This window comes from Saccostrea cucullata, unplaced genomic scaffold (genome assembly GCF_032062105.1).
Source record: "Saccostrea cucullata isolate Sc308-1 unplaced genomic scaffold, CSIRO_AGI_Scuc_v1 ctg945, whole genome shotgun sequence".
In the NCBI taxonomy this organism is placed as follows: domain Eukaryota; kingdom Metazoa; phylum Mollusca; class Bivalvia; order Ostreida; family Ostreidae; genus Saccostrea; species Saccostrea cuccullata.
In genome coordinates, this window is record NW_026940741.1 from 1 (window position 1) to 12,792 (window position 12,792).

Below are 12,792 nucleotides of genomic sequence, written 5' to 3' on the forward strand. Positions count from 1 at the left end.
TAGGTGAAGTTCTGTTTTGGGTACAGTCGATCCATTTTTGACAGAATTATATCTCTTGGACTTAAAAAAAAATCAAATTATTTGCAATAGTTTTGACAGCGTTAAACAGTAAAATTACAGTAACACTGTAAAGCATATAATTCCTGTTTGTATATTATTTACTCTCATACGCTACGGTATTTACATGTTTTGTACAATAAATTCTGTGAGGTCTGTTTGTTATATTAGATACTGTAATACGCCATGGTTTATGTTATATAAATCAGCTGGTCGATTATATAGTGAAGAAGCACGTGTTCAAACATACCTAAGTATGTGTATCTGTTAAAAATAGATGCTTATTAATTATTTTTCTTAAGTATTACTCATACTTATTACTTTCCTTGTTGCTCTTTAAAGTAATATCATATTATTACTTGAACGAAAATTGATATACCTTTTAAAGAAATGATATTGAAAATTTTTAAGCAAATTCTTTACAATTTTTTTTTTTTTTTTTTTTTGAATATTGGATTTTTAAAATATAAACGTATACAATCCTTCAGCAATTTTTTTCATCCTTTTAGCGCTATCTCTCAAACAAAGTATTAGATAATTTTCCTTCTGAGAACAGAAGGATATCTGGTAATTTGGGTATGAAATAGAATGTTCGGTCAAGTAGAAGACATTGTTTTAAATCCAACAAAAACACAATCAGTTCATTTAGTCGATGTATGCTTCGTTTAACCCATTCAGGTCCTCTTGTGATTTCAATTAATTGTTTAATAAAATCCCAATGCACGCAACAGTGTCTAAAGTTCCAGGCACGTTGATTTTAAACCACGTCTTGGAACTTCCGGTACGGATAAAACGGATGCCGGTCCTTCGGACGTTTAATCGTCGCCTAGCATGCGATAATATCATTTCTTAATGGATAAATATTCTGTCTAATAGAATTACTGTCGCAAAGATGGTGTTCTCAAGCGCGATGCTCGTGGCGTTCGTGCTTTCAAAAATAGCATTTTTTAAGCAAACATATAAAGATTATTAAATGATTTGAAACCTTCAGAAATAAATGCATCGGGATTTCAGTCTCGCAATATCATTCTGTGTTTTCCTTGTTCTTGCGAATTTTATTTTTCCGATTCATATTTCTTAATAAAAAAAACTTATTCAGGAAGTCAATTTGTAAAACTAAAATTTCATATTTATTTTCAAAAATATGTGTACTAAAATATATTTATTTGATAATTAATGTATTATACTCCCATTTTACTATTAGTGGGAAATGTTGAAGTCGAAAAGCCAAAAGTGATTCCGTTCAAAATTTCCAAAATGAATATACAAATTAACATTTCATTTGCAACATAAATTTGCAATAATCCTAGAAAAAATGACACCATTTTCAATTTATAATCAACATATTGAAAGGATACTATACAATAAGAATGTATATCACAGTACATGTACATAAAATTAGGTTTTTACATAATCAGTGGGTGTACTTTGTATTGACATCCGGTAAAGCAAATTATACTGGTTCACTCTTATTAAGCCAGTTGGTGTGAGCTCGCGGTGGCCTTTCTCAGGCTTTCATGCGTGCTTCCATCTTCGCCTGCCAAGGGTTTTCGGTCCGCTCTGCTCCCCATAAACTAAATTTACTGGGAACAGACCGGATCGAAAGCCCTTGGCTAGCGAAGACGACGCGCTTCGTGTGTCTCAACTTCACTTCACGGAATAAAAATCGACACCCCTGAAATTAATGATCTTTATTTGTTTATTTCAAGACAGACTATTGTAACTGGAATTTGAAATGTTACAAGTAATTCTTTTTTAATAAAATAGCATTAGTAATTTTAACATAGTTGAAATAATGAATGAATGAATAATAACTGATAAAAATAATGAGGAAATAGTTTTTATACATGTATAAAACAGTCTAGCACAACGACCCACATAAACCTACGTGTAATTAATTTATTCTCATCATTACATGGATCCCAAGTTTAGATAGCCAAAGTGGAATTTCCCAGTTGTTTTGTAACCCGTTTAATTTATTCTTTTTACACTCATGTATTATTCCTTCATACTTTTCTTCAACAGTGTTGGAGTTTTCAGACTAATCAAATTCCTCAAAAAGTCATATGACGTATTTTCATGGATGAAATTTTCAATCCTATCGAATACAGTTCAAAAGTTTACAGCGTTATATAAGTTAGTATATTTACTGAGAAAAAGCAATTTGCGTTTCTTAATGCCATATTCTTAATTATATATTAGTTTATTTTGTATAAGTATTCGCGTATTCCCTGTTAACAGTTCAAAGATGTACATGTAAAGTCAAATTGTATGAAAATATCTGCCCAATTTGCAAAGATGTTAAATATAATTTTATAATACTGTATTTCTTCATGTATCGATACCAGAAACACTGTGCACGAAGGAGAGAAAAATTTCTGAAAATTATTTGAATGTCAGAACAGATATATCAACTTATTATATGTTATTCGTTTAATTAAAACTTTATCAATATTATTATATTGAACACTTTGAATATGCGGACACTGGAACTGAAGTGTAATACACACATCTAACCTCGTGTACGGCTGAATATTATTATAAAGTCTTTTGTTTAAGTCTTTGTAATTAATCAAAGATGATTACAAAACAACGGTACGATCCGATTGCAGTAAGACGATTGGTCAGACTGTAAGCCCTATGTGACACTAACGATGGTCTTTGTTTCTTTGACATCAGGCGCGACAAACTCTCGACCAAACTTAGATTGGAAATCAACGAGTGGTCAAGTATTTGAATATAGCAATAATTAAAGGGAAATTATTTCATAATAAAGTAATTTGCAGGTAACGTGCACCGCGGGGTGGTCCTTTTCGAAATCTGTTGACTTTTTTCGTGTTTGAACTTATGGTATATTTTTGGCATTTAGCCGCTGACACTTTGGTTTTGTTATCTATCAATTAGGTAAATAAGAAGGTGTGACCGCCGCCGTTGTCTATTTCACGGGGTGTTAATTTTTGATTTCTGTTTATTGATTCTCTGCTTAAGTATGACAATAAGAAAAGAAATTGATCCCTGATTATTGAATTGATTACAAAAGAATCACCTGTCTTTCAATATATATATATGTAAATTATATTAACAACAATAAACAAAACTTCCTTTTTTCATAATGCATATATCTAGTTCTTTATTTCTAAAAATTAAATATTTTGCGTGGTCTTTTAATTTTCACCACATTTCAACGACAATAGGAAAACACGATATTCCATTCAATTAGCACGATCTTTGCTTGATGTCTATCGGTACATGTAGAAAGGACACCCAACTTTAAAAATTAAAAAAAGTTGCGGAATTAGAAATATTATTTGAAAAGCACATTTATTTGGTTTCTTTTTCTTTTAATTTTCTTTCCCCATGTCCACATGAAATGAAATAATTGAAAATTCCATAAAAAAAAGAAGCAACATTTTTTTTCAGGCGTTCTTTGACCATGAAATAAAATAAATAAAATGCAGGTGACTTTAAGTGCAATTTTTTTGTCCGTAAAAGATGTTCAAAACACATTTTTAACAATTCCGTGTCAGTAAAACGGCTAAGTTCAAAATATCAATAATTATTTTTCTCAACTAAAAACATCGCTCAATCAGAGCAATGATTAGCGAGTAAAATCTCTTTGAAAAGAAGCTTCTCAATGCGATTCTCGTTAAACTAATAATGATATGGCAAATGCAGACATTATGCGAAAGGCGCCTATTCGTTCCCTCATTTGTTGATAAAGACTAAGGATACGCCCCCTTCTTAGAATGGTAGAATATGATATGATTACATTGTTGCAAGCTTACGCGGTTACTCCCAGTGAAAACAAACAGGTTCGCTCGAGTATCGGTTGACCAATCAGAAAAGCGATCATTTTTTTAAAAAAAAATCTATCGATATTGGCTAATTAGCGTCAGTTTTATCATTTCATTGGTGATTAAATAATTACAGAATAAAGTTGGTGAGGAAACGTGGACTACCTTCACATATTGCTTCTTATAAGATAAAGCAAGACCAGTTGGGAAAGTTACATTTGAAGAAGACAAATTATTTAAGAAAAATGGACCTTACGACCGGCAGTGTGGCCAGCAAACCAGCTGTATCTTTCAGCATGGACAGTATCCTACGAAAGAGTTCACTAGAAGACGAAGATACAGAGGTTTCAACCATTACAAGCGGCCCTGACGGTGAGTAAAAACAAACCATTCTAAATATCTTTATTTTATATTTCATTCACAAAAATGATTTTTATTTATCAGATTTATAATTAATAATGGGAATATTAAGCTGTTGTTTACAATTTGAATTCTCCTTTACTAATTGTAACATTATTTAAGTTAACAATATCAATGTTTTGATAACCCCCCCCCCTCCCCCCAACATTTGAATCCCTTTCCCCCTGTTTGTGTGCGTTATTAATAGAAAGTTAATTAATAATTCATGAAAAAGAGAAAGGATGAAAGAAATAAAGTAAAATAAAAGACATACGCTGTTGCAGGAAGCCAGTGTAAGCTGTAACAGTTTGAAAAGGAAATACATCTAGGTCATTCCAAATAATGACTACATTAAATCATTTTTATAAAACTAGGAAAATATCACTATGAACTTTAAAAAGAAAGTAGTAGTATAAAAAAAATCCCATCAATCTGTAATCTATGTCTTGATTAATGCAGGTATTTCGATAAAATATCAAATTTTTCTTTTCAAAAAGGGTGTTAATTTCCCCAAGGTATTCTTCTCTCCACATTACAATGTAGAATAACAGAATTCACTTTTATTGGCTGAAATTAAGTACACATTATTTTAAATTTTAAAAAAAGAGAAAAGCAAAGAAAAATGGGGTAATGCATACTAATTTTTTTTCTTAAATGAAAGTTTCATCATTCAAATAGTCCAGAGTCAAAACGGTATTGATGGAAAATATTTTTTAAAAAAAATAAATAAATAAATTACATAACCCGGGAAAATTCAACTTTCTTACATTCATTTCATATTCATAAATCCTTAAATTCAGTTCCAAAGTAAAAACTTAAAAAAATGAAGATATGTCTGAGGTCTATGAGGATTATATCCTCCATCATTCAAATTAAACTTAAAATAATTCAGACTCTTGGATTAATGGGTAGTTTCTTTTGACTATCTGGTATATTAATTTTGATTTCATATCATTTCTAAGATCAATCAACATTTTTAAAACATATTTTAAATTTGAAAATAAGCTTCATAATTATTATTTATATTTTGATAAGTCTAAGAAACAGATCGATAATAATATATTTGTTTTCAATATTTCTTAACACAAAAAAGTTGTGCAATTTGCTGTAATTGTTAAATGAAGATCTTAGACTTTTTCTATATACCGACAGTTTACAAGTTCACAATATATTCCCAAAATGAGAAACAAGTACAATTTTAAATGGGAGTAGAAATTTTTTTCTTTGGTCAGGAACCACTTACCTGTAAATATCTACAACTTAATAATGTGTGAAAGAAATGAAGAAATGAACAAGAGTTTAGTCCTTTGTTTGTGCGTTTGTTTTGTTTTTTGCTCCTCTAGAAAAGCAAGCATTTGCATTTTTCAGGAAAGCCTCGAGCTCAGTCTTCTCCAAGTCCTAGGGATGATTGTACGAGCGATACTTCAGTTTCGCCCTGTGCCACACCAGAAGAATTTGGACAAGAAAAGAGGTACCTAGAGGGAACAGACGTTTCCTCGCTGAACACTTCCTCAGACAAAGGAGACGACGCCTCAGACGAATCCTTCTCCTCCAAGCCCCGGAAAATCCGCCGAAGTCGGACGACATTTACAACTTACCAGCTTCATCAACTCGAACGCGCCTTCGAAAAGACCCAGTACCCGGATGTATTTACCAGAGAGGAACTCGCAATGAGGCTTGATCTCAGCGAGGCGCGTGTACAGGTAAATTACTTTGAGAAAGCGTCATTTCAAAGAACAAATTATTCTTCATCCAATAGATACTTATTGGGCTCCAATCTCCTCTTGAATCTTAGCAAGTCGCGTAAACGGGAAATTTGTCCTTCCGTTCAAAATTATATTTTTCTTTAAAATTACATATAATCGATGAATCAAAAGTTCACACATATTTACCATAACCTCGCGAATTTTAACACCTATAAGGAAAATGACATTAAGAGAATTTGTCGGTAAATTAATAAGACACTAAATGGTGTGAATTTTCTTCGTACATGTTGCATGAATTGTAAAGACCTGCGAAAATAAATGTTAAGGAACTTTCTATACAGGTAGTTTATTTTATTGATAAGTAATAATTCAATTCAATAATAATAATAAATCCATTAACAAATTTCTGAAAAGAGGTTTTTCAACTGATTCTAAATGCTTAAATATATAAAACTATTTTATCAAAAACTAATTTTACAATAAAGCGAATTTAGTTTGCTTAGTTTAGAAAAAAAAAACGATGCGAAAGAAATTTTTCAATATTTTCTCGACTGATGCAAAAGTTCATGCAAGACAGTAAACTCAAACTGCCCAGGTGATTGGAACAAAATAAGCTACAAAATATCGCGGCATATGGCAGTTAGATCCTGTTTGTGTTTGTCTATAATAAGAAATATTTTCCTTCTTACTGGAATAAATATAATCATAAACTAATCGGTGCTCAATACAAGAGTTGTAATCAGATCAAGTTAGATTTAGTGCGATTCTTATCAATATTTACTTTTCGCCGTGTAATACTGACTTGATGACACGGATGTTTTTCTTTATATCCCTTTATCTGTTTGTCATTTAGCACCTTTAAGTGAAATTTGTTTATCTTGTAATGCAGCCATGATAATTAGACAATAATGCAAAACATTTTACAGAAACTATAATACAATTGTTCAGTATTGCAACCGAGTTCATTTTTCTCATCGCCGTAAAGCTTATTTGATGAGTGCCTGCTCTAATTAAACAAGAGACCATTTGTCTTGGATTTTCCTTAAAAAAATATTTGTTATTTTAATTCTTGAATCTGATTTAGTCATAAATACTACGAATAGGATTAAATCGGATCAGATTAGAATTTTCTCCACGTGTGCCTGTAGAAAATAGCTATAATGCAGAACAAACCCGAGCATCCCGCGAGGTATATCAGTGGGATGCGAGCTCTCTTTTTCAATAAAACAGTTAACTGGTGAAAAAATGACAAATATTTTTCCACAACCAAAGACACTTAGCGGACAAAAGACGGAAAATAAGAATGCCAGGAATTACAGGCCTCTTTTGTCCCCCGACCATTGTTATCTGATTATCCTCCTCATGTTGAGATGTATAATTTTAGTCATTCATTATCTGTTTCAAGCGTTTATTTGTTTGATTAAATCTTCACGTTAGACCCCGGTGAGAGGATGCTGTGCATGGAGTCCTCTTAAAAGGAGTAATGAAACTAGATTGGATAAAACCTTTAAAAAGAGATTACAATTAGCCGTGTCACACCTGATTCCAAAACGATCGGTGCCTCCCCTGCCGTCAAAATAACATAGATACCGTCGAAATGGGGTAGACGTGTGACAATAGGATTTGTACGAGGACGGGTAGGGTGTTATAATTACGTTAGGATTACTTGAATAATATGGTGTTCTAGACGAAGATATCTTGACGCTACACATCGGGGCATATTCGCAATCCCTCCTATAATACATCCTTGTCAAACAAGAATTGCGTGGGTGTCTGTGTGCAATTTTTTGTATGATTTTCTTTTTACTTTTTCAATCGATATAAAATGATTGGTAAAGTAAGCACATACATCGTCTCTATTTCACCACTTTTTTTTCAAATATTTTTTAGATTTTATTATGCTTTGAGTCTTTTAGATTTTAAATTGGTGGAAATAAAGTCCAAAATATCTGACGGTTTCCAGGTTTTTCTACGATTTTGATACGTAAAATATCAAAATATGAAAATGTCTGGAAAACGTAAGATATTTCGAAATAGCGCTGCCCTTCTGCAAAGAAAAGGAATGTCCACATTTTTAGATTGAATTTATTTAATCATATTGTTGCTGTTTTATTAAATGAAGTTTACATTATTAGATAATTTAAATTCTTTTTCAGTTCACTGCCGAATATAATTTTCTATCATATTCGTAAAATATTTCGTTTTGGCAGTTTTTTTTTCCCGATTCCGATGCAAATTACGCCACTTCCGTTTCGTACAGCGCTAACTCACTCACACACCAACACATACGAAAGCGTTACTATACATCACTATACCCCCCTCCAACTCCTTGCGAGGAGATAACATAATGTCGACTTAACATTTCTACACAAATCTGGATTCCCCATCGTGTATACCTTATTTTCTTCCTCTGATGTGGAATATACAGTCTACATCCATATTGAATAGTTCAGTTACAGGATAAGCAACGTCATACTATTGATATATTCGTATTAGTGTACCATTGCAACGTCACCGTTGTGTACTTGTAGAGTCGACAATTCAACTGACCAATGATATTTTATTTGTCGGGGAAATACCTTTTTCAAGTTTTTTTTTTTTATTAATCAGGACACATTCATTTATAAAAATAAAGACCAATCAATATTAATGTGGGAAATTGATGTCATTGGCTACCTTTGAAAGTTATGAAAACTGAATGCTAATAATTCTTTAAAGTTTAAATATAAAAGAAATTAATCGTGTTATTTAATGAAATTATCCTTCAATAATTAACAATTTTCAATTTCCATTGACTACGTGACTAAAATAAGTCATGTACTCCCTGGCAATTGAAAATTGTTAATTTAGTGAAAGACAATATTGTTTGTAAAGTTCATCTTTATTGCACTTTTTAAATATATAAAATCGGATCTTATGTCTATAATTAATATAAGCACTCCTCACTAAGTTACTTGAAGTAAATGCTTGAGGGGGGTGAGGAGAATACAATGATTATAAAAAGGTAAATTTCCAACATATGCAATAATTTGTCATTTACCTGATAATTAAAATAAAAGAAAATAATTGTTTTCCTAGCCATTTCCACCAAATATAAGATCATTCCGTTGGAATTTTTATTTTATATCATGAATCTATTCTAAATATATATTTTCGAATTTGTTTTCACGTTTTATCTGGAAAATTCTTTATTTCTAAAAAGATTGTATTGGGTGAAAGACTTTTGAATTGCATTCAAAGATTCAAAGACTTACTAGTATTTGAATCTCACAGTTTATACTCTGCTTTATGAACACGTACTATTGGTGACAAAATGTCAATGTTTTATCATAAGTAAATTTAATACAGTTCATCTTCAAATTAATATCTAATAGAAAAACAGGATATTAATTTCGTTTGCCATCCCACAAGTAGCTAATATAGTGTGAAGTGTTCAAAGAGCAGTCGTGTAGAAAATTGGGGAATTAAAAGAAAATTGTCTCTTTTTCCTTTGATTATTCCTCGTTTCTTTCCTTCAAGACGTTTGCTTTAAGCACTTTACAATAAAGAACAAACACACGATTTCATGAAGAAGTTCTCGAAATGTTAATTTTTGAGCGCCACGGTTTCATTAAGGCATTCCCGAAGCTAAAATAGACTGTAATTAAGATTCGATTCCCTGAATCAGTGCTAAATTAACTTTTTATCAGGTTCTGATAATATAATGGAAACTCTTCTGATTGAATTTTCTCTTCTAATACATTTTCCAAGTCCCCTGAAGACAAAACAACAAAAACAAATAATGAAGGAAAATGACTTTACTGCCTCGTTGTTGAAAGCCTGTAAAAACAGCCTTTTTTCTTTGTAGGTATGGTTTCAAAATAGACGCGCTAAGTGGAGAAAACGGGAAAAGGCCATGGGGAGAGAGAGTCCGAATTTCCTTCAGTCTGATTCCACACCCAGTCTCTGCGACGTTACACCACACATTCCACACACAATCAACTTCCCAAGTTCTCCGGAACATCTCTGGTCTCTTCGAGTGTCCCATCTCACAGGAATGAATCCTATGTTAGCCCTGTATCAACAAAATATGGGAAATCTTGCTTCTCATCAACTTCACGGAAAGTTTCCTTTTGGTGGTCTCTTTCCAAATTACCCAGTAACCTCTAATGCGTTCGGATTTCCAGGACTTTTTTTCGGCGGAAGCGGCCCGTCTTCTTCAGGCATACCTAGTTCCGGTCCTGGGCGTTTACCATTAAATCAGGAATCTCTTGACCTAAGGATTTCTAGTATTGACAATTTAAGAATCAAAGCAAAAGAGCACTGTTCAGCATCTTCTGAGAAACATCCATTTTTGTCGTAATTTTTTGAATGCCATACTCTTGTGGGAATGAATGATCTATGGAATGCATTTTAAGGTTGTTTAAGAGTTTTTATAGCTACAAAGGTGCTTCTAAAACGATGAGACCGCTTTAGAATAGAAACTGATTCATAACAATACTTAGGCTACAAAAATTTTACCGCAAAAAAGAGTAGGCGATTCATCCATGTTCCATGTGCCACAGTTTCATAATAAACGGATTTCAGGTGAATGGTTGTTCTCACTACGGTAACACTTATTTTGTTTGATTTTTTGACGAACTGAAATTGCGGATAAACAATTTGAAATAGCCCGAGATTGTGGAAAATTTGTGACTTTATTTCAGTGCTTATTTATTGCTTTACATGTTTGTGTTGTTATTTGTTGACATGTTGTTTGTTGTGGAAATATGTGTTACTTATTGATGAATAAAACAATAGAATCAACAGTATGTTTGTGTGGTTGTGGTAAACACTCGATTGGAAAGTTGAAATTCTAATCAATACTTTATTTTGAAATACATAGTAGTGCATTTTATATGTTTTGATTGACTCAAAGATTCCATTTGTATACAAATCCATTTGTTCGAGTCACCAACAGCATGGTGGAGTGTTTCAAGCGAAGATCTTGATTTGTTCTATAATTATAGAGTATGGAGTTGATTTCTAGCTTTGCAGGTTCCAACTGCCAGATATGAAAGGTGATAGAAACCATTTAATTCTAAATTTGTACATAAATCTCATTTTAATTGAAAATTTTTTTAAATACTCGTATATTGTCAAAATGGATACAGTGGACGAAATGTAGGGTGAATCATACCTCCTTTCTAAGATGCATTAATTGACTTTGAAGTGAAAGTTGCAGGTCCTTCGAACGAGACCTAAAAAACCGAGGTCCTGTGTTATGGCAGACACTGGCACGATAAAGTTCCCTCACTGATCAATGGCTCTGAGTGCCGAGTAAAGGTCAAAATTTGCAGTCCTTCACCGGTATATGGTGACGTCTTCATGTGAGTGAAAAAATCTCGAATGGGACATTAAACAACACATACACAATTAATTGATCTACAGGAGAAGCAAACAGTTGCAAAATAACGTGGCCTTGTTACAACGCACTTTGAAAAATTACGCACTTTGAAAAAAATTTTCAAAGTGCGTTAAATTTGGGACCAAATCAACGCACTTTGAAAAAATAAAATTTCTTTTCAAAGTGCGTTAATATCGACCATATTAACGCACTTTGAAAAATGTACATGGCTTGGTCAATATTCTTTCAAATCTTAGGTATGATAAATAATTGAACCTGTTTGATAACCAGTTATGCAAATACATATATTTGGGTGTAACATAGGCATCTGCACCGGGGGGGGGGGGTGTTAGTCACCCAAATTTTTTGCAAAGATATACATAATATAGGCATTGAAAATTGGGGCTTAACTTTGGGAGGGGGGATCCACTTTCAATTTGCTACCGACGGCTATGTACAATGTATAAGAAAAAAAAGAATTGGGCTGAGAAACCTTCTTCTCCTCTCAAGTTCAAGTTCAAGTTCATTTATTCGCTCAACACCATATTAAATACATGGTACATGAGGACAAAGATAAATATTTACAACATGTATATATATAATCAGGTCAGAGGTATAAGTATATGATATACACAATCAGAAAATGAGAAGGGAGAAAAATGGAAAAAGAAAATGAAGAAAAAAATGTAATAAATAAAACATGTAATAATGAAATAAATAAGGGGAACAAATTATGGAGGACAGACTAAGTCGTATATTTTTGATATAAACATACAAAGTTTTTTAAGCGACATAGCATCTTGTTTTGTCATCAGTTGAGAAAATTTCAAAATATTAGGTCTAGTAAAGTAGTACTCATTAATATACTTTTTCCTGATTTTTGACAGTGCATTACATTCAAGTATGAAATGAAATTCTCCTTGTTTTCAATGAGGTTAAATGAGTGCATGTAAATTAAAAAGTTTTTCGAAAGATATAATTATTACAAATTGATTCTCTCAATTACTTAAATCTACAAGTCTAGACTTTTATATGCATATTTTTCAAAGTGCGTTAAATGTCCCCATGGAAAAAAATGTTTTTGTACACTCTTAACGCACTTTTAAAAAATTTTCAAAGTGCTTTGTTACAACGCACTTTGGAAAAAAATTTTCAAAGAGCGTTAAATTTGGGACCAAATTAACGCACTTTGAAAAAATAAAAAAATTTTTGAAAGTGCGTTAATATCGACCATATTAACGCACTTTGAAAAATGTGTATGTCTTGGTCAATATTCTTTCAAATCTTAGGTATGATAAATAATTTAACCTGTTTGATAACTCTTCGGTGATGAGGTCACTTCAGGATATGAAAGTGAGCGATTTTGATTTTTCTATGCTCTGTAAATTCTTTTCTCTCATAATTGTTTTACTGTAATCATTTTTTCCAGTTTGCATGCATTTTATGTAAACTAAAATTTATTGAAAGTTTT

At 32.1% G+C, this 12,792-nt stretch overlaps 1 protein-coding gene across 1 annotated transcript; it reads left to right on the top strand.

Annotated features, from left to right (window-relative positions):
* The first annotated feature begins 4,007 nt into the window (after window positions 1-4,007).
* Window positions 4,008-10,690, top strand: LOC134256215 (retinal homeobox protein Rx1-like). Its single transcript, XM_062738879.1, has 3 exons — window positions 4,008-4,223; window positions 5,619-5,953; window positions 9,804-10,690. Exons 1-3 carry the CDS (start codon window positions 4,097-4,099, stop codon window positions 10,296-10,298), a joined length of 957 nt encoding a protein of 318 aa, XP_062594863.1. The 5' UTR covers window positions 4,008-4,096; the 3' UTR covers window positions 10,299-10,690.
* Window positions 10,691-12,792: the final 2,102 nt, after the last annotated feature.